The 24,181-nt window shown below is 52.1% G+C and overlaps 2 protein-coding genes across 8 annotated transcripts in view; one reads left to right on the top strand and one right to left on the bottom strand.

Moving 5' to 3' along the window:
* CCDC92 (coiled-coil domain containing 92) lies at positions 1-14,347 on the bottom strand. 2 transcript variants are annotated; one of them, XM_078857476.1, is made up of 5 exons: positions 14,095-14,347; positions 6,748-6,938; positions 5,165-5,209; positions 2,227-2,587; positions 1-1,759 (listed from the first exon to the last, which is right to left on the bottom strand). In XM_078857476.1, the coding sequence occupies exons 2-5, from the start codon at positions 6,887-6,889 to the stop codon at positions 1,312-1,314; spliced, it is 996 nt and encodes a 331-aa protein (XP_078713602.1). In that variant the 5' UTR covers positions 6,890-6,938; positions 14,095-14,347; the 3' UTR covers positions 1-1,311. The 2 variants fall into 2 exon arrangements, with proteins under 2 accessions (XP_078713602.1, XP_078713603.1); XM_078857477.1 differs by lacking the exons at positions 5,165-5,209; positions 6,748-6,938; positions 14,095-14,347 and adding an exon at positions 2,915-3,855.
* FBXO38 (F-box protein 38) overlaps positions 14,271-24,181 on the top strand; it is a 24,181-nt gene continuing 14,270 nt past the window's right edge. Inside the window, exons 1-2 of one of the 6 annotated variants that reach the window (XM_078857474.1) lie at positions 14,337-14,386; positions 23,494-23,566. The gene's annotated coding sequence lies outside the window, so the exon portion shown is untranslated. Of the gene's footprint in view, positions 14,387-22,768; positions 22,980-23,493; positions 23,567-24,181 lie in introns of those variants that run through there. The other 5 variants (XM_078857472.1, XM_078857470.1, XM_078857469.1 and 2 more) reach the window with 5 other exon arrangements.

A 24,181-nucleotide genomic window follows, 5' to 3' on the forward strand; every position in this document is an offset into this window, starting at 1 on the left:
GTTGGCTCTTTTTATTTTGAATCATTTTTAAATTATCATCACCATTATCGTAATGTTTTGTAATTATTATTTACTACGTAGCATACAGCAAATCATGAGTAAGTAAAAAAAAAACCGTGTCTAGGTCGACTTAAATAAAGAATTAGATTGACCGGGCGCTGAAACGGAGGCGTAGAGATCTCAGTCGGCGTCAGAAACGGCCACGTTGCATACTGCGCCAGGGCTTACGTGGCACGCGCTTACTGCCCTTCACGCCTATGCTAGCGATACCCGGGTAGTGCAAGGGACCTGGGAGTCCATTATTTACAAGCTCACTGCGTGCCGACTTTGCAAGGAGTGAACGGAAGCATTTGTAAGGCCATCGGGCATCAGTGCTGCATTGCAGTGAGCGTCGAAAGGACGGAAATATGAAACGTTCTGAGAGCGTTCAAAATGTCAATTATAACCTGCAAAGCATGCGACGGCTTTGAGTCTAATGTTGTCAGAAATAAATACAAACAGATAAAAACAACACGAACGCTAAAATAATTAGTCATGAGCTGCAGCTTTCAGTCAATTTAAGATATTTGTCTTTTGGTGGAGTATCAATTTTCTAACTTGTATATGACTCCACCTGGTTCCCCTTAGCTCCAGCACAATTAAGGATTTACCTTTTTGAGAAGTTGTGACGTCATGTTGGTTACTGGGATATACCTATAGATGTTAGCGTTAACTTATCAGAATCTTAGCTCACCTAATATACCCAGGCACAGCAATGTAGCAAAATATGACGGCTCAAAAGAAGACATCTAGCAACACCCACAAATCTGCCAACGCAAGAAGAAGTTGATTATCTAACTGCATCGAAAATAACGAAAAACATGAAAACAGGTATCAGTGCAACGGCTTCAAAATGTTAGAAAAAAATCACGACAAAAATAAAAAAAACTCAAAACGTTGGATTCAAAGATCAGGTCAAACGTATAAAAACATGTAAATGCAGAAGGTGCTGGCATAAATTTAACCATGGGTCATGCTAAATGACAAAGCCTCAGCCCTCTCAGATCACGTTTTGCTCTCCCCTTAAGTGGCAACGTCCTTCTATCTACAATGAAGCCACAGTAATTAAAAAAAGCATCTCCTCACCACATAGCATTGGCCATTTTTATCGCGTGGCAATGCGGTTGTATTACCACGAAATACGGCGGCTCTTGGAGATCTGGGAAGGCTGAGGTGACGGGGATGAGGGACACGGCGGCGAGGCGAGTGATAGAGGGGATGAGGGATGGGAACTGCAGGGGGGGATGACAGAGGGAGCTCGTGGGGAGCAGCTCACACGGAGCGGTCCGTCTCTCCGCGCGCGAGGAGCACGCTCGCGCCGTTCAGCGGCTCCACGGCCAGGGTGTGAACCTCCGGCGCCGTCGGTCCGGGAGGCGCCACCTGGGCCGTGCGGTGCCTCGGCCGCGCCCCCGTGCGCGCCGGAGAGATGGGCGGGATGAGCGCCGGCCGCAGCTCGAGGGGCGCGCAAGGCGGCGGACGTCTGGGGGGCGGCGGCGGCAGCAACAGGAAAGGCGCGGGGTCCGGCATGCCGTCCCCGTCACGTCGCGCCACGGACACGAATCCCACATCCCTCCGCGACGTCGCCCCCGCCGTCGCCGGCGTCGCCTCCAGCTCGGATTCGTCGAGGACGCCCGTCGTCGGGCTCATTCGCACCGATCGCCGTCGCACGCTCTCGGCGGACCGCTGTCTTGCAGACGACGGTGGCGGCGTCGGAGAAAACCTGCCCGCGGACGTAAAAACCAAAGCCCTGTCCAGCCGCACCGCTGTGCCAAATCTCATTTGCAGCCGCGAGCGCTGCGAACGAACGACTGTGGGGCATCTTCTTGGTTCTTTCGGTAAAGTCATATAGAAGGGAAGTAATAAAATAATAAAAATAAAACATAATAAAATAATTCTCACGACGTTTCGGCCACAACACAAGCAGCCGTCCTTAGGTGAAGACCAGGTCTGTCGGGGAGACGCTGAAGCCACAGACCTGGTCTTCACCTGAGGACGGCTGCTTGCGTTGTGGCCGAAACGTCGTGAGAATTATTTTATTATGTTTATTTTTATTAATTTATTACTTCCCTTCTACGTGACTTTACCGAAAGAACCGAGAAGATTAATCCCTGCAGTCACGAAAGCTTTAAATCGAGACTGTGGGGCATTTGCTTACGGAAGCCGCGCAATGACCGTCAAGAGCCGTACCTCTGGGAGAACGCAACTTCCCGAGCGTGGACTCCTGGGCCTTGGCTATCGCGCTTTCTCGCCGTCTCCGCGGCCTGTACGGACGGTTGGTTGACGCTGATTTGGCGCTTGGCAGCGTGCAGCTGTGATGTAAGGTAAGCGATGGTGCTGCCCTTCTGCTCCAACTCCCGTGACAGCGTGCTGAGCTTGTGGCTCTTGGAGCGGAGTTGCTCCAGGTACCGCCGTTCGCGCTCGCTGGCGCCCGCCTTCAGCGCCAGCAGGTGGGCAGTCGTCTGCTCAAGCTGGTCACTGAGTGAGCGATTCTCCTGCTCCTGTGCCCGCAGTTTGGCTTCAAGCTCCTGGTGGCGCTGTTGCAGGTCGCCTGCAGCAAAATGGGTGGAACATTCAATTTAATTTCATAGCGTTGCTGGATAGGGCCAGCCTGCATGCAAGCCGTGTAATAATTCACAAACTAAAATCGATTCGTACGCCCACAATAAGTGCACAGCATAGCGCACGTCAAAAAATACATATTTTTCGATTTTCGTAAATTACATGTGCAGTTATGCTTATGTCTCTTTAGTTTAATATAATTAATTACAAACATAATTCGTTATTTACAGAGAAAAAAAGACACCAAACGTCTGAGCACTTTATTTCAGGAGGGTCCTCTCCCTCGGGATGTTGGGCCAACACAACCCTCTCTCACCTGAAGACGATTGCTTGTGTTGCCATCTACGTGGCTTTACCGAAAGACCCATAGAATATGTATTCCTGCAGTCAAGCTTTAAGTCAAGATTTAACTGCCATGTGCTTTTATGTATTGGAGGAAACCGGAGAACCTAAAAAGAAACCCAAAAGAAGCGATACAAAGAAAACAGAAATGAGATGGGACCAATAAGACAAAATATTGATTCTTTGATTCTCATTTCTACCTGGAATCGTGAAAATCTAATTTGCGGGGAAGTGAAACATCACGTGTTACTTGACATACACGGTGCCCTGGGTGGAAAAAACAACACACCTCTCAGGTTTATAACTGGGAGAGCAGGTGGTCTATGTCTCTCTGGGTCTCTGTGTGTCTCTCTGGGTTTCTCTAGGTCTCTCTATGTTTTCTCAGTGTCTCTCTGTTTATCAGTGTCTCTCTATGTATCTTTGTCTCTCTGTATCTCTCTATGTCCCTCTATGTTTCTCAGTGTCTCTGTTTCTCGGTGTCTCTCTGGGCCTCTCTTTGTCTTTCTATATTTCTCAGTGTCTATATTTATTTATTTGATGTATTTTTCTCACTGTGTCAATGTTGCTGCGTACCTCCATTTGTACGCCTAGTACATTTTTTCTATCCCTCGCAGCTTTGCACCACCCTCAGTGGCCAACCCGGGTTGCCCACCGCGAATGTTAAGGCCTGAGATGACAACCCATCAGTATGCGCAAGAGGAGAAGCAACTTTTGAAAGTAACAAAGGAAACAAAGAACTTAATTCACTTAAAATGTCACGTAAATAACAAGAAATGGCTACCAACGGGCAAAAAAATGCATTACTTATAATTGCCTGAAGATATACACCTCGAATAATTATGGGTATTTTTTTTTTGGCGACAGTGCAGATGCATGATTAAAAAATTACTCGCCACATTCATCAATAGCACTTAAAACAGAAACATTTAAAATGAAATAACAATTTGGGCATCGCTGTTTTGAAGACGGGCTATTTCCCGAAACAGCCTAACATTTCTACATTTTATACAAGGAAAAGTTAACAAAGGTGGTGAGTTTCTTTAACATTTGTGGTTATAATGAGTTTGTGTGCGACACCGAAAACCGTGTGCGGTGTCGCATTGCATAAAAACTGTCAGTCTCCGAGCTCCAGATAACGTGTTCACTCAGTGGTGCCCATTGGTCGAATTTTGTGATAAAATATCCCATTACTTTAAAGCATGCGTGTGTTGTTTTCATGCCAGTTGCTCACATTGAGCTTTCCCGGGACCCCGTGGGAGCTACTTTGGAATGATCTGAACAGCGGGCAGGCGTCGTTGAATAATGCATGCTGCAGCACGCAGCAAGCTTGAATCATCCGCACAAGTCGTGTGAACTCCCACTGCCAAATACCCCCCCCCTTCGCCTCCCCAAGTACCCCAAGCATGCTGCATACAGCAGTCGAAAAAACCCACGGCTCCCGTGACGTGTAGCCAGCAGTCTTTTGTGAAAGGCGATTTCGAATCCGTAAAGGTGTCACAAGACTACGTTTTTAGACTCCCGGGCGACAGCGCAGCAACCCATTACCCGGCGTGAATTATTGATGCGACTGAAGGCTGCTGATGCCAAAGGCTACTTCCGCATCCTGACATCTTTCTCCTCCAAAAATAAAAATGGATCAACGGGGCGAGTCGACATTGCCCTGTGCCTTGCCGCAGTCCAGCCCTGCCCATGCAGTGTTTTAGCCGTGCGCAGTGCTGGGACCGTATTATCCAATGGGCATAATAGGCACTGTGCAGTGCTGTAGCTGCTCCGTGCCTAATGCTTGCAGTTCCACACCAGAGTAGATAACGATGCATTAGCGTTGCTGGTTATCCAAAGTAAAATCGATCCGTGTCATTTTAAAACGATTCCCCCCCCGCCCCAGATGTATTATTATTAGAATAATTAATTTGTTATTAAGTTACGACATTTTAATGCTTCATTTATTGATGGTGTTGTGTTGTGCTGCAAGCATTTGAGAGTAGAAGTCTTGCACGGGGCCAGCGGTTTGTAAGCGATGCGCACTGTAAGCGTGCAGTATTTATTTCACGGTGACTAATCTACGTTAAAAGTGATACGAATCTGACAACAGAGGCTCCCTAGTAAGGCGGGGCAGCTGCAACGATACCGCCGCCAGACCATTAGGAAAATCAATTTGCAATCCAGCGACCTCGGAAGGATAAAACGTGGCACCACCGACAGCCATCGCAGAAATGGATCTCACCTGGCTCATTTTCAGACTTGACTTTTGCCAACTGAAAGGTCAAATCTGCAGAAAGAATGACAAGCATCAGTCACGACATCACGACATGCGCTTCAGTGAAGGAAGGCCCATCAAGTTGCCCGAGCGGTACAATTGTCCATTAGTTCCTGCTGGCTCTTGTAAAAACTACAAACTAAACGATTTTTTATTTTACCAGGTAAGGCCCACTGAGCTACATAGCTCTTTTTCAGAAGTGATCTGGCCACAAATGATAGCTCAATGAAGTGGCTTACTATGTGGACATTTATAGCAGCCAAATACTCCAAACGCATGTTTCTAAATGTGGAGGGAAAATAGGGAAGACACATAGAAAAATCCACGTGACCATTGGGAGAACACGCAAACTCCAAATACACAGCGGGCGTAAGGGTCAGGATCGAACCCACGACCTTCTGTATACTGGGCGAGGTAATTAACATCTCGCCACCATGGCACCCATTGTGAGTGTTGAGTGCACCCTTACAAGTAGCTATTCCTATCTCTACAACTATATCTTCAAATAACTATCTCCATAAATGAACGACAATGTAGAAAGGGCAGTCAAAATGTGAGAATGAGATAAAGTGAGATACTTAAGAATGTCACACCAGTCTACATTTTTGGATATATTCAAGGCCTAAAGTGAAATTCCAGTTGGACAATACATGATCGTACCTCAAGAGTGGTAACTATTGCGAAAATGTACATTAAAAATGTTAACGTGGTCTCATAATGTTAAGTCTGCCAGAATGTTATGTTTTCACATTAAGTACACTCCCGATACACACTTGCCGATCCTACCAGATTTTTACACGGTAAGCTCCCGATTTTCTCTTCGACGACAAACCGGTTTTCAAAATCAGAGCATACCACTTTATAAATTCCATAAGATATTTGTCGCAATTTTTTCGTGCAAAAAAATCGGCGTGCGATGAAGACGGCTTACAAATCAGCAGCCTGATGTAGCCCCGCAGCAGACGATGACAACTGTTTTATCGTGGTCGCCCATCCCTGCTCAGCTTCCGAGACTGAACGAGATTAGGCACCTTCCGGGTGAGGTGGTCATGAGCTAAATAATCACGAAGCTATTGTGCATGGGAAATAAGTAAATCGGTGATGCTTTCGAGTCCCTTCATACTTCAGTATCACAGATTTATTTACAAGGCTGATAAAGAGTGAATGATATGAGTCACTAATTTCAAATGGTTATCTCATAATTCACTGTTGTTGGCCACGAAAATAAATTGCAGGTGGCACCATCAAGTGAATTTTTTTTTTACATGTAAATCTCATCAGGCCCTATGGTGGTGCCAAGTGCAGTCTCCAACTCGTATAATCCACTCGAACGCTCTCGCCTCTCTATTTACGTGCTATGAAGTAAAGCCAAGGCCACAGTGTTACTGACGAATATGTTTTCAGTGAAATGTCTGTTCTGTGCTCATGGACTATACTCAAAATGTTACCGTGCACCAGAGCCCCTTTCATGAAGCACCTGTTCCCTCGTCCCCGGCTGCCACCCCCCGCCCCCAGTCCACCTCCACCCCTGCTACACCCGGCTGACCGACCTGTGCAACGCTGCTGCAGGCTGCGGATCTCGACGTGAAGGCCCTGCAGGGTGGCGGCGTGCTCCTGCTGCAGGAACAGCAGGTTCCGCCGGGCGCTCTGCACCTGCATCTCGAGGGGCTGCAGCGCCGCCGCCGCCGCCATGGTGGCCTCCCCTTTGTCGGACACAAAGTGCGCGCGTGCGCCCGTCCTCCTGCAAGAATTAGACACCCACTTGTCGGTTGGCACGCACTGGCCGTGGTGCCGATACGCACGTTGGCGCCAGCATGTCTGACATGGAGCGTCGCCGCGGTCCTTGGCGCCTTCCCATAGATTTCAGCAAAAAAATTGAAAGCACCGGAGGTGAACCAGGGGGTTCGGCCCTCTGACGCGATGTACCGCGCGTTGTTCGTGAAAACCTGCGGGAGCTAAACAAGCGCCCGGCATGTGGAGCAAAACGTTGGACATCGTGCCGAACAACGAGTGGTTCTTCTAGATTTGAAGCTTTCGTGACTGCAAGGATTCATACTCTTTGTTTTTTTTCGGTAAAGTCACGTAGGTAAAAAATTAAATAAATGAAAACAACTCAATTAAATCACGACGTTTCGGGCGCAACACAAGCGTCCTTCTTCAGGTGGGGACAACGTAGCGAAAGCACAACCACTTAAGTGTGTCTAAGAGATGGCTGTAACGAGTGGTATGACTCGAAAAACACACCGAAGAGCTGTACAGAACAAATGCCGAAAACCTAACGTGCGTCACTGAGAGCAGAGGACAGTTCATGCACCCGGCAGAGTAATTTTTACTTTAATACATTACAAGGAGATGGTGCATAACAACAGATGTTCTGTGCTTAAGAGATCATCCATTCGCAATCCATTTCAAACCCACGTAATGAGGCATTAATCTGTTAATCCATCTGCAGATCGTCAAACATCTGCAAATGCCTTTTAAAAAGTTGTGACGTAAGAATCCGTGCCACTGCCTTCCGTGTCTCTTAATCAAATCCAGCTTAGCATGCAATTGGCTCAGCGAGCTAAAGCCAAATACTAAATCAGATGATTATAAGCAAACAACTTAGCAGTTCATCTTCTTGGTTCTTTCGGTAAAGTCACGTAGATGGAAAATAATAAAATAATAAAATAAAACATAATAAAATAATTCTCACGACGTTTCGGCCACAACGCAAGCAGCCGTCTTCAGGTGGAGAGTCTGCATTCAGACTGCCTTCTCGACAGACCTGTTCTCCACCTTAAGACGGCTGCTTGCGTTGTGGCCGAAACGTCGTGAGAATTATTTTATTATGTTTTATTTTATTATTTTATTATTTTCCATCTACGTGACTTTACCAAAAGAACCAAGAAGATGAATCCCTGCAGTCACGAAAGCTTTAAATCGAAACTTAGCAGTTGCTTCAAAGATCAGCAGTCACACGGTGTGTCTTGCGGTGGCGGTGATGGAGTGGGCTCGATCCACTGCTCTCCGTGCACATTTGGTAATCTCACATTTGCGCTGTGCAGCATTGGTGCTGTTCTTGCTGTGACGTAGACCCTGTGCTGCATTGTTAGGGATGGGCTAATGGGCCGTTGCGCTCAAATACAATTTCAGCCGCAACGTGACTGTTTCCCGCTGCCGTTCCGGTAATCACATTTCAGCTGTTGAGGCCCTGAGGGGAATAGACCGATGTGAAAAACCCATCTTGCCTCTCTCGGGCCGATGTGCCCATGTCTGTGTTTTTATCGAAGGAAAACAAACAAAAACAAGGAAGCCACCTACACGCATGGGTAATTTTTCGCTGGAATTACGGAATACAGTACTCCCATTCACGTCAAGAAAGGTTTCCCCCCCCCCCAAATTCGTTTATATATTTTTAGCAGAGACAGTTTTTTCTCAAACGAAGGGCATCCAATTTCGATGCGGGTGCAATGAATTCCAATGCTGGTTAATATAATGTGCCCACTGCTGTTAGGACATTCCAGGATGTGACAGTTAATTTAGCCAACGTGGAAGTGAGCAGCCTGTAAAAGAATACACTCTCTCTTGATGTGATGTGAGATGTGCGGAGTTAAATTGAAATTACGGGGGTGGATTTGAAGTCAGAGGATTTCTTTGCCAGCACACAAATAAAGCTGCTGTAAGGGTCCTGGGCCGGTAAAAGCGCAGCCAATAACGCAAACAGCCAGCTCTCTCAGCCCGCAGCCTGACAAATGATTAATCCTGCGCACGCTGTGCAGAAAGGCTACTCAAGCGACCAGTCGTATAACCTTCCCTGAGGCAAGCGCGTACTCTCCTCAAAGCGCTGTCAAATGGTAAAGCACTCGCCCGCATTAACGCTGCACTACGTTTGGGAGAAAGTGTGTAATGCTTCACACGGGCCCTGCGTCGTGTCCGCACGACGTGCGCGCTAACGTGCCGGTGATGGACGCTGGAACTCCGCGCGAGGCGGTTTCTTTTTCGTTGTCGGGGGGGGGGGGGTGGAGGGGTAACGTCGAACGCGCTCGCTGAGTTTGTGAAAAACGAGCGAAATATTTAGGTTGCGCCGCTGCAAGGGGTGTCTGACATCGGCCGTGCGGCAAGGACAAATCCGTGCGCTCGCAGACGTGCGCACAGTCTTTTTTTCTCTCTCTCTCTTTGCGCAGCGTGCCGTAGGGGTACGGGAAACAACAGTGCAGTCACCATTAAGCCACGGCCGCCCTCTTTCCTCCGAGGAATTGGCATCTCCATTAGATCGGAGGAGGAAAAAAAAACCTCAGCCTTCACGGTTTGTGTTCATTTCCCATGGGAACCAGCTAAGCAGACGAGGCAGTGCGGGTGGCAACAGCCAGAGGTCTAGTTCTAAAACCCGTAACTGCCATTGTCTGATCCAGTTGAGGCAACACGCAGGCTGCCAGGTCTGTGGGGTTTTCAAGCTGCGTGGACCTTGACATGTGAAATCTATTACTGTGTTCCAAACATTTACGCGAAAGGGAGGTGGGGACAGGGGTCAGTGGCGCTCCCCACTGGTGGCACCGAAAATAATTAAAAGTGCTCCCGAGGGGCTCCGGATCTCTCTTGGCTGCAATTCCTTGATCAAACGTGAGCCGCTGCCAGTCCTGGCTCAAGGCACCAGGCCATGGGTTTCCCTGCACGCCCATTCGTGGGCTTGTGCCGAAGATGGTATCGAACCGTCGCGTCACCTTCTGCACGGGTGTGCGAAAGCTCACAACGCTCACGTGTTCTCCAAGCGTCAGCCCTTTGGCAAAATATTTTCACAAAAGTACACCAGAAGCTCAGCACAGTAATGATACATCAACACACGTGCTTACATTACGTTGACGTAAGGTGAAGGGCAATTCCGAAGCAAGTGTGCTACTTTTCATATAAGCACAGCTGGCCTTGCTCCCAAGGGGTGTACTTATAACCATCTTCTAATCAATCTAAAGAAGACTCCTTGTGAGCATCGTCGGTATACTGGAGTGCGATGCAGTTGAGCCTAGCTGTATGGCACAGCTGTTGTTAATGCTTGCATGCAGTCTATGATTATTATTATTGCTAATAAAACTTCACAGCTATCAATAAGAGATCTGAGTGACTCCGCCACGAGCTTCGTGCAAACCATCGTGAGCTTGAGCTGCCGGCAGATTCCCAGGGAAACCGCCCGTTTTGTTTGCAGCGGTCTCTCGCCGGAATTAGCGGCCGAGGTGCTTTACAAAGCGAGTTTCTGTCGGTGTCATCTGTCAGCACCCGCGTGTGGTGTTACACGCCGCACGACACACGCCTGTGCCACACGTCTGTGCCGCGTGCAGTACAGAATTAGTTGCTGTCGCGTTCTTTAGGGGAAGAGATCTCATGACAATGTCAACAATAATTAGCAGCATTTTGTCAATCCTCTAGTGGATGAGGGTGAAGACTTCCTCATGTAGTGGGGGGTTTGATCATACTTGACCATATTGGTCAGTGACGGTTTGCGTAGGGAGGGGCTCAGAAGTTAGCCGTGGTCAGGAATCGAACTTTGGATGATGGTGGGTTCATAGTGCAGTGCTATAACCATTGCGCCACCACCCACCTAAAGCAAATTCCACGAAAACGCAGGACGACTGAGGCGGTGGAATGTTGTATACCTTGCGTCCAACCATTACCAATTGTTACGTCTATAGCAGTATACGAGAATGTGTGTGTCAAGTGTGGGTGTGGATAAGTCGACTGACCGAATCATCTCAGTCCGTCGACCCATGGCACCTGGGTCTGTCCCGTGACCTGCTAGCGGGCGTTCGACACTTTACGCGGCCTTAAAGTGCACCTAGACTGGCACAAGCGCCGTGGTGACGTCACCGCAACCTAGTGGCGAATAGCGGTTGTTGTGGACAAGTCGAGTGGTGGAATTGGTGGCCAACGGATAGCACGCCCGGGAGGGCAGCTACCACAGAGATAGAGCGATGAGATCAGGACACGTGCAGAAGAGTGAGATGGACAGGACCGCCGTGGTGCAGGAGCGATAGCGATGGCATGGATATTCCCTATTATCTAGCAGTGGATACAAAAAATGGTTTATGGTGATGCTGGCAGGACCCTGTGCTGTGTTGATTGTGCCACTACGGTAAAGCCATCCAATTACTGCACTGCACCGTATTTCTTCAGGGAAATTAATCGGAGTGTTGTTGGCTGCTTTATATGCCCGAAAGTTTAAAGACGAAGCAGCCCCCGGCTCCAGCTCATCTGGGATGGGGGGCCAGTGGTGGGTTGAGAGGTCACCATAACGGTGAAATACCGCGAGGGAGAGTGAACTTGGGTGGTGCCAAAGGGACATTTGGTGGTGCAGGGACCACTCCGCTACCCACCCCAGCACCACCCCCATCACTACCGGCACTGCGACCCAGTGACATCATCATCTGCAAAATATTAAATCCATTGCAAAACTTGTGCCACAATCGTAGAATTGAAAATAAACACACCAAGTCTCCATTGCCGAAAGAGATCACAGATGCAGTATTTCAATACTGCTCGCAGATGGTTATATCTGGGCATTTACATTGAGCAGACGATTAAATAATTTACAGCCCACGCCACTGCCATGTCAGTCACGGGGGTTATTTGACCATACTTCACGATACTGGTGTGTGTGTGTGGGTCGTTGCAGGGACAGGCCCAGAAACAGTTCCGAGATGATTTGGAACCGATGTTAGCTGTGGCCGTTAATTAAACACAGGTCACTAGGTTTACAGTGCAATGTGCTTGCCACTGCATCACCTGGGGTGGAGCGGTGGTTAGTGGTGGTGGCGCAGTTACGCTCACATTTAGACACACGTTATGTTTACAATGTGTTACAGTGCAAGAGACATATAGGCCAGACATCGTAACCTTCATTACATCACATCTTCAACTCACTCTGCAGTAATAATGAGTACGTGAGTGATGATGATGCAAGTGATTATAACAAACAATGTTGATGACAGAGATGATGTTGATTACAGCAATGGTTACAACAGGAATAACAATGGCAGAAGTGATGATGGTAGTGATGTTATTGAGTAAAAATTACAGCGATCATGTTTTGATGCTGACCGAAAAGGAGATCAAGATTGATAATGGATATAATTTTTACAATGGCATAATTGGCATCGTTGCTACTCCGCTAATGCAATGATTGATGATTAATGCTGATTTGAAACCAATAACAGCTGATGTTCATTCGAAATAGATTATTGTTACAATACGGTCACAGAAATTATCAAATTAATACACCGTACATTATGGACAGTACGATATCGTACGGTACTTTAATTCTACTGTTACCATCGAGACAAATACATCGTCTTGCTCAGGTGAAACGATTGCGCCAAGGCAGGAGGAACATCAATACGATATCTCTACATTGCAATTAATAACCATTCACTTTATGAGAGCAATGTTGAGAATATGATGATGATGACAGCAATTATGACGACGAGATAAATGATGTTGAAGGCTACAGCTGTGATGTTAAAATTACAAGTTGTATTTAATAACGACAGTGATGGTTACGGTGATGATGACGATAACAGCGATGATTGCTACACCGATGATTGTGGGTGGTGGCAGTGATGATGTTGAAGATGGCAGTGATGATGAGTGAAGATGACAGCCACGATATTTAAGACAAAAGAAACGATGATCGTATGGCTGTGGACAACACCACCATCAAAACAACAAAGACTAATATCCCCCGTGTAGCCTTAACAGGCTGTAGGGGCAAGTGCTGTTAGCGAGCACCTATGATGGCTGGCACGCAACACGAGGGGGTGGGTGGCCAGCACCACGCCCGACCGCCTTTGTCTCCCCAGTGGCGATGTTTTGCACATCGCACCGGGTACTCATTTGAGGCTGAGTCGATATATGGGGAGGCCCAGGACCGGTTCAGATAATCGTCACTGGGTGTTGTTTCCCATGAGCGGGTATTTAACTCGGGTCGCCGGGTTCGTAACGCAGCGCGCTGACAACAACATCACCGATAACACCACCACCACCCAACAACATCACCACCACCACCACCCAACAACACCAACAACAACACCACCAACAACAACAACAACAACGCCACCCAACAACACCACCACCACCACACAACAACACCACCACCACCCAACATCACCACCACCCAACAACACCATCAACAACAACACCACCACCACCCAACAACACCACCACCACCACCCAACACCACCAACAACAACAACAACGCCACCCAACAACACCACCACCACCACACAACAACACCACCACCATCCAACATCACCACCACCCAACAACACCATCAACAAAAACATCACCACCATCACCCAACACCACCAACAACAACAACAACGCCACCCAACAACACCACCACCACACAACAACACCACCACCACCACCCAACACGACCAACAACAACAACGCCACCAACAACGCCACCAACAACAACACCACCCAACAACATCAACACCACCACCACCCAACACCACCCAACAACAACACCGACAACAACGCCACTAACAACAACGCCTGAAACTCGGACAACGGGGCAAAAAACCCGTGACCAGTCGCGTTCAATACCACACACAACATCGCCTCGAGTACATTGCAACCTTTATCCAGCACCCTCCTTGATTGGGGGGCGCGGCGTTTGTTTGTGTGTGTGGGGGGGGGGTCATCGTCTCATTTTTAATCGAATTCCTCAATGTAGGAGCGTGCTTCGTTGACACCGGCAAAGGACGCAGAATCGACGCGTGCGAGCGAGAACGCAACGCACCGACCCCGCAGGAGACGGAGCGAGCAAGTCAGCTGAGGCGCAGGAGTGCGATAGATCGATGGATCTATGGATCGGTGATGAATGATGATGATTATTGAGACCGGCCGACCCGGGTACGTCCGCTCACCGTAGTCGTCGTAGTCGTCGCCGCTGCTGCTGCTGCTACACCAGGGCCGCTCTCTCCACCACCACCGTCTCCACCGTCTCTTGCCGGTCGCCCAGCTCGAGCGTGAGCGTGCGGCTGTTGCCGGCAGCGACAAGAACAAGACGAAGGACGAGGAGAACGAGGACGAGGAGGGAGCGACGAGGGCGAGCGGCCGGACCCAGCAGCGCTCGGGGGCAGCGCCGCCCGCGCTGCGTCTGTGCGGGGACCCCCCTTGGTTACCACGGCGACCCCCCGCGGTCACCATGGCGACCGGGTCCGCAGGGCGAAACCATTGTGCTCCTATAACGGGGGGGGGGGGGTGGGGGTGAGATGAAGGCGCAGACCCTGCAAGTGCTTTGCTTCTAGATTTGAAGCTTTCGTGGCTGCAAGGATTCATACTCTAAGGTTTTTTTTTGGTAAAGTCACGTAGGTAAAAATAAATAATAAAATAATAGAAGTAATTCTAGAAATAAAATAATGATTTATTATTTTAGAAGTAATAATATAAATAAAATAATGATTTATTATTTTATTTCAATTATTACTTCTATTATTTTATTATTTAGTTTTATTTTTACCTGCGTGACTTTACCGAAAAAAACCTAAGAGTGCAAGTGCTTTGCTCACATCACTTGCTCGCAGCAGCTGGGCTTACACTAAGAGGGAGGATAGATAGAGAGACCATATACAATGTTGTGTCGATTATTGAGGGTGTTTTGGATACTCCTTGCACGCTGGCGATGTGCGTCTTGAGTGTAAAGGGAGAGTTGGCAGTGCCCGACGCTTTATCTCCCAACACACGCGACCAAACTGATTGGCTGAGAAACTTGCACCGTGGCGATTCAAATTCACCACCGGGAGATCGACTCGAAGCGGAGATATTCGGATTGTAAGTTCCAGCTTGCTAACCCGTTAAGCACATGCGCGTTTGTGTGTCTGTGTGCGTAATTCAATTGAAGTTTATGTCAGTCCTGTTGTCAATCCACCGGTGGATATGGGCCTCCCCACGCTGTGCTATGTTGACCATACTTCACCACGCTGGCCCAGTGTGGTCTTGTGAGGGCGGTGGGGCATAGACGCTGGGGTATAGCTGCAGTACAACAATTGATTTAGGCTGCAATTGCCCTCTGCTGAAAACGTAGGATGATATTTTTTTATTGTGTCGGTCTATAACATGGGGTTATGGCAACTATTGTAAGGTTGATCCAATATATATGTTATGTCACGAAAACTTCAAATCTAGATCATGTTTCTGATCTTACGATCCCAAGGTGATGCGCGGAGCAACGTTGCATGTTTACTGGGATGTCACAGCAGAAAACCCAATACGTTCACTGGATAGTACGCGTTCGTAAAAAAAACGAAATACTACGAAGCACAAACGCGTGGCTGGAAATCGTGAACAGACCCATGCGTATGCATGGCTCTTCTTGCTTGTTATTTCGAGGCACGTATCGATTCGTTCACTACTATTCCCGTCGACGCGATTCCAAGTCGCAATTCAAGAAACGCGTAGTTTTTGTCTCGTTTATATTTATTGTTATTAAATACATTCCCACATCAACCCAAATTGTTCATCGACACATCATTAGCGAGTACTTATGCGTATTGTAGAGAGGAGCCGACACGAGATTGCAGGGGTCTCGTCCTTTATTCCTTTCCTTCCATTCACACCTGTCGCCAGCCGTCCCCAATCCCGTTCCCGCCAAAGGCCCCCCTTTCCCGCCCGTTCTCCCCTTATATCACCTCGATCACCCCTCCCCCTAACCCATCTATTGGTGGGAATCCTTCCCCTGACACCCCTACATCACCCCCCCCCCCCGGAGAAAAAATAACCGTCCTCGGTTCTGCCTCCCCCATGGACCATTTAAGTCTCCCCATGCCTCCCACCACTGACAGTGACGACAGCCCTTACCCCCCCCCACAACCCTACAATGCAATATAACACAACAAATCAATTGCGCGGCCTGCCCAGGTCTCCAGCCAGCATCCCGTAACAGCCCGGACATCCACAGGCAGCAGATGACCGTGGCGGCCCCCTCCTTCGAAGGCCCTCTCGTCGCGGTCCCTGGTTCGGTGGTGCCGGTGTCGCCTTGCCTGGCGCCGCTGTCTCTCCGGCCCCCGCTCGTGCCGCCGCTCCGTCAGGCCTCACATGGGGTGCTGTAGGTGACAAGGGAACACAGGGCACCGAACCCCCTGCCGGTCGGCGCGTGGTGGTCGGCGACCTTGGCCTGGGTAGGGATGATGATGATGTTGGCAGTGATGTTGGTGGTGATGTTGGTGAAGATGACGGTGGAGAGATGTATGGCTTAAGGCGGGTGGGGTGTACAAACCATCGTCGCTTACCCAGTTGGACCTGGACGCACTGCGGTCGGAGTGCTTTGATGACCTCGACCGGCCCTTTCCAGGGTCGGTGCAGCTTTGGTGAGAGGCCAACCGGCACCTGAGGACAGTGTAGCCATGCCTGGTCCCCAACTTTAAAGGGCTTGGCTGTCACTGTCCTCTCCCGTATCCGTACATTACTCTCTTGGCTCGCGGCCGATGCGGCCTCGGCTGCTTGGCGGGCCTCTCTCAAATAAATGAGGGAGGTCTTTAGTGCCTTCGGCCATGCGTCGGCTCTTGCCGGAATGTCCGTCAGCTGCACCTCAATAGGCGGAACGGGATCCCGTCCGTACATCAGGAAAAACGGCGAGAACCCCGTCGCCGCGTGTGGGGCCACCCTGTACGCCGCTAAGACCGATGGAATGTGGAGGTCCCAGTCGGAATGGTTTTCGTCCACCACTTGGGACAGCATGGCCGCTATGGTGCGGTTAAGCCGCTCTACCATCCCATCGGTCTGGGGATGATATGGAGATGTTCGGACCTTTTTAGTGCCCAGGATAGAGCAGACGTCCTTCAATAGCTGTGAGGAGAAATTCCTGCCCTGATCCGTGAGCAACCGCTCCGGTGCCCCCTTATCAAGGACATAGCCTCCCACGAAGGCATCGGCGATGGTCTGTGCCGTTTGGTCCGGGAGGGCCCACGCCATCGGCCACCTCGTGCAGTACTCGACTCCGACCAACAGGTATTTATTTCCCCGTGGCGTGACCGGCAGCGGTCCCAAGATGTCCAACGCAACCAATTCGTTGACCCTGGTCACCGTGATGGGCTGTAGGGGCGCCCGGCTTACCCGGGGTGGCGGCTTTCGCCGCGCACATTCGACGCAGGTAGCGACCCATCGATGCACGTCAGCGGTCATACCTGGCCAAAAGTACCGACCCTGTAATGTGTGCAGTGTCTTCCGCCCTGCCAGGTGCAGCAGCTGGCGGCCGTGTACGTCCATAACCAATTGTTGACGCAGCGACTCCGGAACTACCAGGCATCGCCGGCGCCCTGTCGGGTCCCATCGCATGAGGAGATCCTCCCATACGATGTACTCCTCCCCCCCTGCCTCTGCTGAGGCGCGTAGTGTTCGCAGTGGGGCTTCCTCCAGCTGTAGCCGTCTCCAATCGTCCAAGGTCAGCCCCAGGTCGTGGTCGGTCAGCTGGACCTCACCCTGTGCGCCCTCCGCCGTGCGTACAGGAGCGATGACCGTCCCCTCCGGCCTCGCCTCCTTGCAGCGTGCCCCGCCTGTGGTGCATGCACAAGGGCCCTGGGGCACCAGTCGGGACAATGCGTCTGCGTTGGCATGTCTGGTCCCTTTGCGATGCACTACTTGGTACCTGTACTCCTGCAGGCGTTCTATCCATCTGGCCAGCTGGCCCGAAGGCTGGTCGATGCGGAGCGAATACTGCAAGGCCGCGTGGTCAGTGCGGACCGTAAATTTGCGACCATACAGGTAGGGTCGGAATTGCTGCACAAAGTGAACGACTGCCAGGAGTTCCCTACGTGTGACGCAGTAGCGCTGCTCCGCTGATGAAAGCACGCGACTACCATAGGCGATAACCACCTCCCGACCCTGCTGGACTTGCGACAAAACACTGCCGATGCCCACATCGCTGGCGTCCGTGTCCAGGATAAAGGGGAGGCCAAAATCCGGAAAGGCCAATGGTGGTGCATCTGTCAGACGTGAGCGCAGCTGCTGGAATGCCTCTTCCTCCAGAGGGCCCCAATAAAACCTCTGGTTCTTCGCCGTCAACACGTGCAAGGGCTTGGCAATGGTTGCGAAGTTGGGCACAAACCGGCGGTAGTAAGAAACGAAACCCACAAACCGGCGTACCTCCGGAACCGTTGTGGGAACAGCCCAGGCCCTCACGCAGGCCGTCTTTTCCGGGTCTGTAGCCACTCCCGACTCACTGACGACGTGGCCCAAGTAGCGTACCGACGACTGCATAAGGTGGCACTTCGACGGCTTGAGCTTCAAGTTCGCGTTCCGGAACCGCAGGAACACCTGACGCAATCGGTCAATGTGTTCCTCGAATGATCGGCTGAAAACAATGACGTCGTCCAGGTAGATGAGGCACGTTTCCCATTGGAGGCCTGCCAAGGCCAACTCCATTATGCGTTGGAACGTTGCCGGCGCCGTCTGGAGGCCCATAGGCAGGCAGTTGAACTCGAACAGGCCCTGTGGTGTCCGGAATGCTGTTTTAGGCCGGGAGTCCGCGTCTAGTGGGACCTGCCAGAACCCGGACAACAAATCCAGCGTACTGAAAAATTTTGCTCCCGCCAGTGCATCCAATGAGTCGTCGATACGTGGTAGGGGATATGCGTCGGCCAGCGTGACGGCATTGAGGCGTCGGAAGTCCACACAGAATCTCAGTGACCCATCTGACTTCTTGACTAGGACCACCGGTGCCCCCCAGGGACTCGAGGATGGAGAAATTATGTCGGCCCGCAGCATCTCCTGCACCGCTTGTTGAATGTGCCCTTTTTCCATTGGGCTCATTCTATATGTGTTTTGGCGCAGGGGTGCGGCATCTCCCGTGTTGATGTGGTGCTGTGACAGATTTGTGCGCCCTAGGTCGAACGGTCCCCGGCTGAACACGTCCGAGAACTCCTGCAATAACGAGTGCAGCTGCTGTTTCTGGTCGGGCGGCAATCCCGGCTCAGGCCCCGCCAGCTGGTCCATCCACGATTTGGCCCCTCTGTCCTCGGACTGGCCGATGCTGCCTACAAGCTCGGGCTCTGTCCCTGGGGCTCCTAGTGACAAGGGACTAACGTGGGCCAGAACTGTTCCCTCCTGCACCGTCGCTGTTCTATCGGAGGTGTTCAGCACCTGAATGAACAGATGCTGGTTCCTCTGTACAATAGTTTCGGCCCCCACCAGCGCATGACGATCCATGGCCGCTGACGCCGGAGACACCAGGATGGGTGAGTCTGGTCGGGCTGTCACGAGGGGGGACCGATATTGCAGCGGAACCAGCATCTGGGCTGCCGGGGGAATGGAGACAGACTTACTGACCAGAGCCTGCACGTAGGGTACACCCCGGCTGGCCCCCTCCGCCTTTAGGAAATGGAGATGCGTTCCCTGGACTTCCACCCGCCCATTGGCCAGATCGATTTTCATTGGCATCCGCCTCAGAAAGTCCGTCCCCAACAGGCAGGGTACGGGCAACGTTGCGGAGACAAGGATGGGTCCTGCTACCGAAAGCTGCCCAATCTGTATCGGGGCTTCAACCTGGCCCAGGAAGCCCATGCTGCCTCCATTTGCTGCAATGAACGTTGTCTTGACGGGGACTAAAGGTCGGATTTTATCCGGCAGCATCTCATGCATGGTGCTCGAGATGATCGTGGCTGATGCCCCCGTATCGACCAAGATACGTGCCGACACTCCCGCGATTTCACCGACCAGGACCGAGGTTCCTGACGTGGCCGCTACCACCCGCCTTGCCAGCTTCCTCCATTGTGTGGCTGAGTCCGGCCACTGACCAGGCGGCGTCTCGTTATCCTGTGGTGCATGGTGAAATGATGGGGGATGGGTGTGGATGGACTGAAGATGGGGTTCCTCCCTTTGGAGTGCGTCCCAGCAGGGTGAACGCGCCCTTGTTACATAGTGTGGGCTTACCCCTGGGTTGCGGGCTGGGCTCTCTATGTAGTGCAAATTGCCCCCCCTAGGTGACGTAGGATGGGCCCCCCTTGTGGTGTGGGGGGGCCCCCCCATTGCAGGGGGCGGTGGGGACTGGGGGGTGGGCCTTCCCGTGAGCCCCTCTCTTTCCTTTGTCACGGGGGCGTGGTCCCCCTGGTTCCGTCTCGCTCTGTCGCAAAGCGGTGGTGAGGCGGGTCGTGGAATTGCTCCAGGGCGCAATGTCAATCGTGTGGGCTGCCTCCGCCCCCGGGCCGTTGCCCCTGGCAACTCGCCGGCGTTGCAGGTAACTGGTGACGTCACGCCCGCCGGTGACGTCACGCCCGCCCGCGAACCCACGCCCGCCCGCGAAACCACGCCCACCCGCGACGTCACGCCCGCCCGCGAAACCACGCCCGCCCGCGAAACCCCGCCCGCGCGCGACGTCACGCCCGGCATCGACGTCGCTGCCGGCCGCGACGTCACTTCCGCCCGCGACGTCACCTCCGCCCGCGACGTCACCTCCGTCCGCGACGTCCCTCCCGGCGTCGGCGCGACTCCCGGCGCGGTCCCCGGCCTCGGCGCGATCCCCGACGCGGTCCCTGGCCCCGGCGCGATTCCAGGCGCGGTCCACGGCCCCGGCGCAATTCCCGGCGCGATCCGCGACACCACTTCCGACCGCGACGTCACTTCCGGACGCAACGTCACGTCCGTTCGCGACGCCACTCCGGGTCGCGATGCGACCACAGGCCCCGGCGCTATCCCCTTCCCCCGACCAGAACAGCGGGGACCGGGAAACGACACCACCGGCGCCCACCCCGAGGAGACTCCCGGTGAGTTCGCGGCGTCGGAAGTGTAATTACCCGGCCCGCCCGAGAGGCCGGGTGGGACGGCGTCACTCGCCTGGCTCCTGTCGGCGTTCGGCCCCGGCAGGTTCCAGGTGACGTTGGCGGCCTCCGGCTCCGTGCGGCACCCCCTCGCCACATGCCCCTCGCGACCACAACGGTGGCAGACCCACGGGGCGTTGCGTCGGGGGGGCTCGGCGCGATGTTGTAGAGGCGGCTGCCAGCGACGCGGCGGTTGGTCCCTCTGCTCCGCCAGTCCCCGGATCGCCGCGTACACCTCCCGCAGCGATGGCTCCGTCTCAGACGTCGGCGGTCCGTCCCCAGATGCCCCACCGGCAGCCTGTGGTGACGGTGCAGGTTCGGCGGTTAGTGTCGCTGGACCAAGTAGCGCCGCGGCAACGGCTGGGCTGTTCCCCCCCGCCGCGCCAGCCACCGGGCCCACGGGTGGCGCCCGGCCCATGACCTGCTCGTGGGCTTGGATGGTCCGGGCAGCCCACAGCGAGGTGCGTTCTTCCGGCGTCACTACGGGCATTACAACGCCGGCGCGGCAAGCGTAGGCGATGAGGTGCTCGACCACGAGGTCCTCGAGCGCTTCTTCAGCCAGGCGAGGGAAAGCTCTCCTCGCCAACACGAGCAGCGCCCCCCTGTAGGCTAAAGGGGATTCTTTAGCCCCTCGCTGGCGATCCTGGAACCGTTTAAAGGCTCCTTCCGCCGGGCAATAGATCTCCCCCAAAGCCTCGTAGGCCGCCTGTAGCGTGGACTTGCTGTGCGAGGGAAGGGAGGTGTAAGAGGAGAGTGCTTCTTTGCCCAGAACAGATGGCAGCGCTCGTAGGGCCTCTTCGTCTGTCCACTCGAGAGCGTGGAAGGCAGCCTCGAATCGGCGGACAAACTCCTCCCAATCTTCTTCCTCAGCCACAAACTTGTCGACGGGCCCCAGCCGACGCGGCCGTCCGGCCACCTGCTCTCCGTGTTGGGTGTTTAGCCCTGGGGGTTTTGGCGGGAGCGGCGGCGGCTGGCGTGACGAGGTTGGTTGCGGCTCCTGCCCGGCCGGCTGGTCGGCGTCCGGTTCCCGTGGCCTCTCCTCCCGTAGTACGCGTGGGGGTGGGGGTCCCGGTGCCGGTGGGCCCCCCATAGGGAGCCTCTGCAAGAGCTCCTGGAGCGCCCTCTCCACGCGGGCCATGCGGTCCTCCATGCGATCCTCCAGGCGATCCGGGCCCCCTTCTGCTGCTTCTGACAGCAGGCCCCCTTGTTGCCCAGGATGTGAAGGATCCCCGGCCCCTGCTTCCTCCTCCCTCGGCTCCCTCCCGCGAGGATTCTTCTTTGTAGCCATTAGGATCCCACCGCTGCCACCAAATGTAGAGAGGAGCCGACACGAGATTGCAGGGGTCTCGTCCTTTATTCCTTTCCTTCCATTCACACCTGTCGCCAGCCGTCCCCAATCCCGTTCCCGCCAAAGGCCCCCCTTTCCCGCCCGTTCTCCCCTTATATCACCTCGATCACCCCTCCCCCTAACCCATCTATTGGTGGGAATCCTTCCCCTGACACCCCTACAGTATCATTTGCATAGAGTTGGGCGTAAAATCGTGAATCAGCGATTCGGTTAACCACGATTCCACGCGTCTATTCCATGTGATGCGCGAATACCGAACAAGATTCGATCCTAACAATCGATTCTATTTTTGCCACCACGGTACATGCTAAAAAAATCCACGGTAGCTTCACGTGTTTCACAGAATAGTAAACTTACCGATGGCGCGGAGCTTATATTAATCGGCAGTAATCCATCATTACTCTGCGTATCTAGTAAATCGAGGGTAAGAGGAATCGATTTGATTGTTCGGAATCGGTACGAATCGATGACTCGGTGTCGCTCTCTGCGATCAGCTGTTGTAGTGGAGAGCGTGGAAGGGTGACAGCGTGAGACATCAATTTCATTTTAATCTAAAGTAAAAAACGAATCACAATTATGGATTACAACAACAGCACGTTCTTGTGAGTGTATAAAATTAGTGTTTTAGCAGCCATAAGTCTGCACGCGAGACGTAAGTAATTCAAGCTGCCAGTGTATAACCCTTTCGTATTAAAGGTGGTCTGCTGTGATATAAAACATTGCTTCCCTAAGAAATGTCTACACTTCAATTGTGTTGCTGGTTACTTTTAAAACATTGTTTTAAATCTCAAGTGCTATACGAAGCCGCTTTAATACCGTACTAAAGGGGACAGTATTGCATCGTGGTTGTGTATGTACATATGCACAAGCTGGTCTGTCATACATTGACGATTGGAGAAGCGGTGATACTGACTTGGTATAATTGGCAAAGAGAAGCCGAACCGGTCCTGGAACTCACAATTATCACCGACCGGTGTGGTGAAGTATGGTCAAAAAGCCTCTTGCGGAGAGGAAAGGCCTTCATATCTAGCAGTGGCTTGACAAAGGGCTTGTAGATTATTAGATAACTCAAATATGAATTAGCATATCATCCCCGGAAGCTATCGTATGTAGCCGCCGTACTAATTACTACCGTCTGTATATTTGTTATGTATTTGCTGCTGTAGACTCGGAAGGATCGGGCCTTGAGGGTGGCCGAGCTCGAGTGCAGGGAGCACGGCTGGGAATCCAGGCAAGAGGGTAGGCTCCAGCCGATCCCGTGGCTTTTGCCAGGCCTCGCACTATACCCCATGCACATTTTAAAACAAAATCTAACGCGTGCGAGGATATGGAGCGACGACTTCGGTTCGTGTCCAGGTGCTGGGTGGATTATTGCGTCCGAGGGATCGTTAGAGGAGGCCTTCATCCAGCAGTGGATTAACAGATATTATAGGGGTTGTACATCTACAGCACAGGCGTGGCAGTTGTGTCCACGAATACTGCACATTGCAACAGATAATCCGGAGTTATTAGTACACGTGAAGCCCTTTTGTCAATCCGCTGCTTGAAGACTTCCCCGCGTCTTGTGGCTTGTTTGACCATACTTCACGATGGTTGTTGGTGCGGGCTTGTGGTGCAATAGTCGTGGTCGGGAATCGAACTCATAGGTGGCCAGGTTCACCACTCCGATTTATTCGGTGTGAAGGTATTTTTAAACTGTGTGAAGTGACTATTTTACAGTTGAAACGCGGTTAAGTTGTCGTGTGCTGCGCCGCTATACCATGAGCTTGATTGTCTTCCTGTTTCTGCATAGTGGCCGCTTCCCCGGCAGGCATTAACATGAATTCCTGTAAACCAACGATGAGTAGCAGTACA

Source organism: Lampetra fluviatilis, chromosome 6 (genome assembly GCF_964198595.1).
Source record: "Lampetra fluviatilis chromosome 6, kcLamFluv1.1, whole genome shotgun sequence".
Classification (NCBI taxonomy): domain Eukaryota; kingdom Metazoa; phylum Chordata; class Hyperoartia; order Petromyzontiformes; family Petromyzontidae; genus Lampetra; species Lampetra fluviatilis.

Excerpts from the sequence above, each read along its gene's own strand:
- CCDC92 (XM_078857476.1), bottom strand. The coding sequence starts at position 6,889 with ATGGCGGCGGCGGCGGCGCTGCAGCCCCTCGAGATGCAGGTGCAGAGC. Across the intron at positions 5,210-6,747 it reads CCTGCAGCAGCGTTGCACAG|ATTTGACCTTTCAGTTGGCA; the intron begins GTCGGTCAGCCG and ends TTCTTTCTGCAG. Across the intron at positions 2,588-5,164 it reads CAAGTCTGAAAATGAGCCAG|GCGACCTGCAACAGCGCCAC; the intron begins GTGAGATCCATT and ends ATTTTGCTGCAG.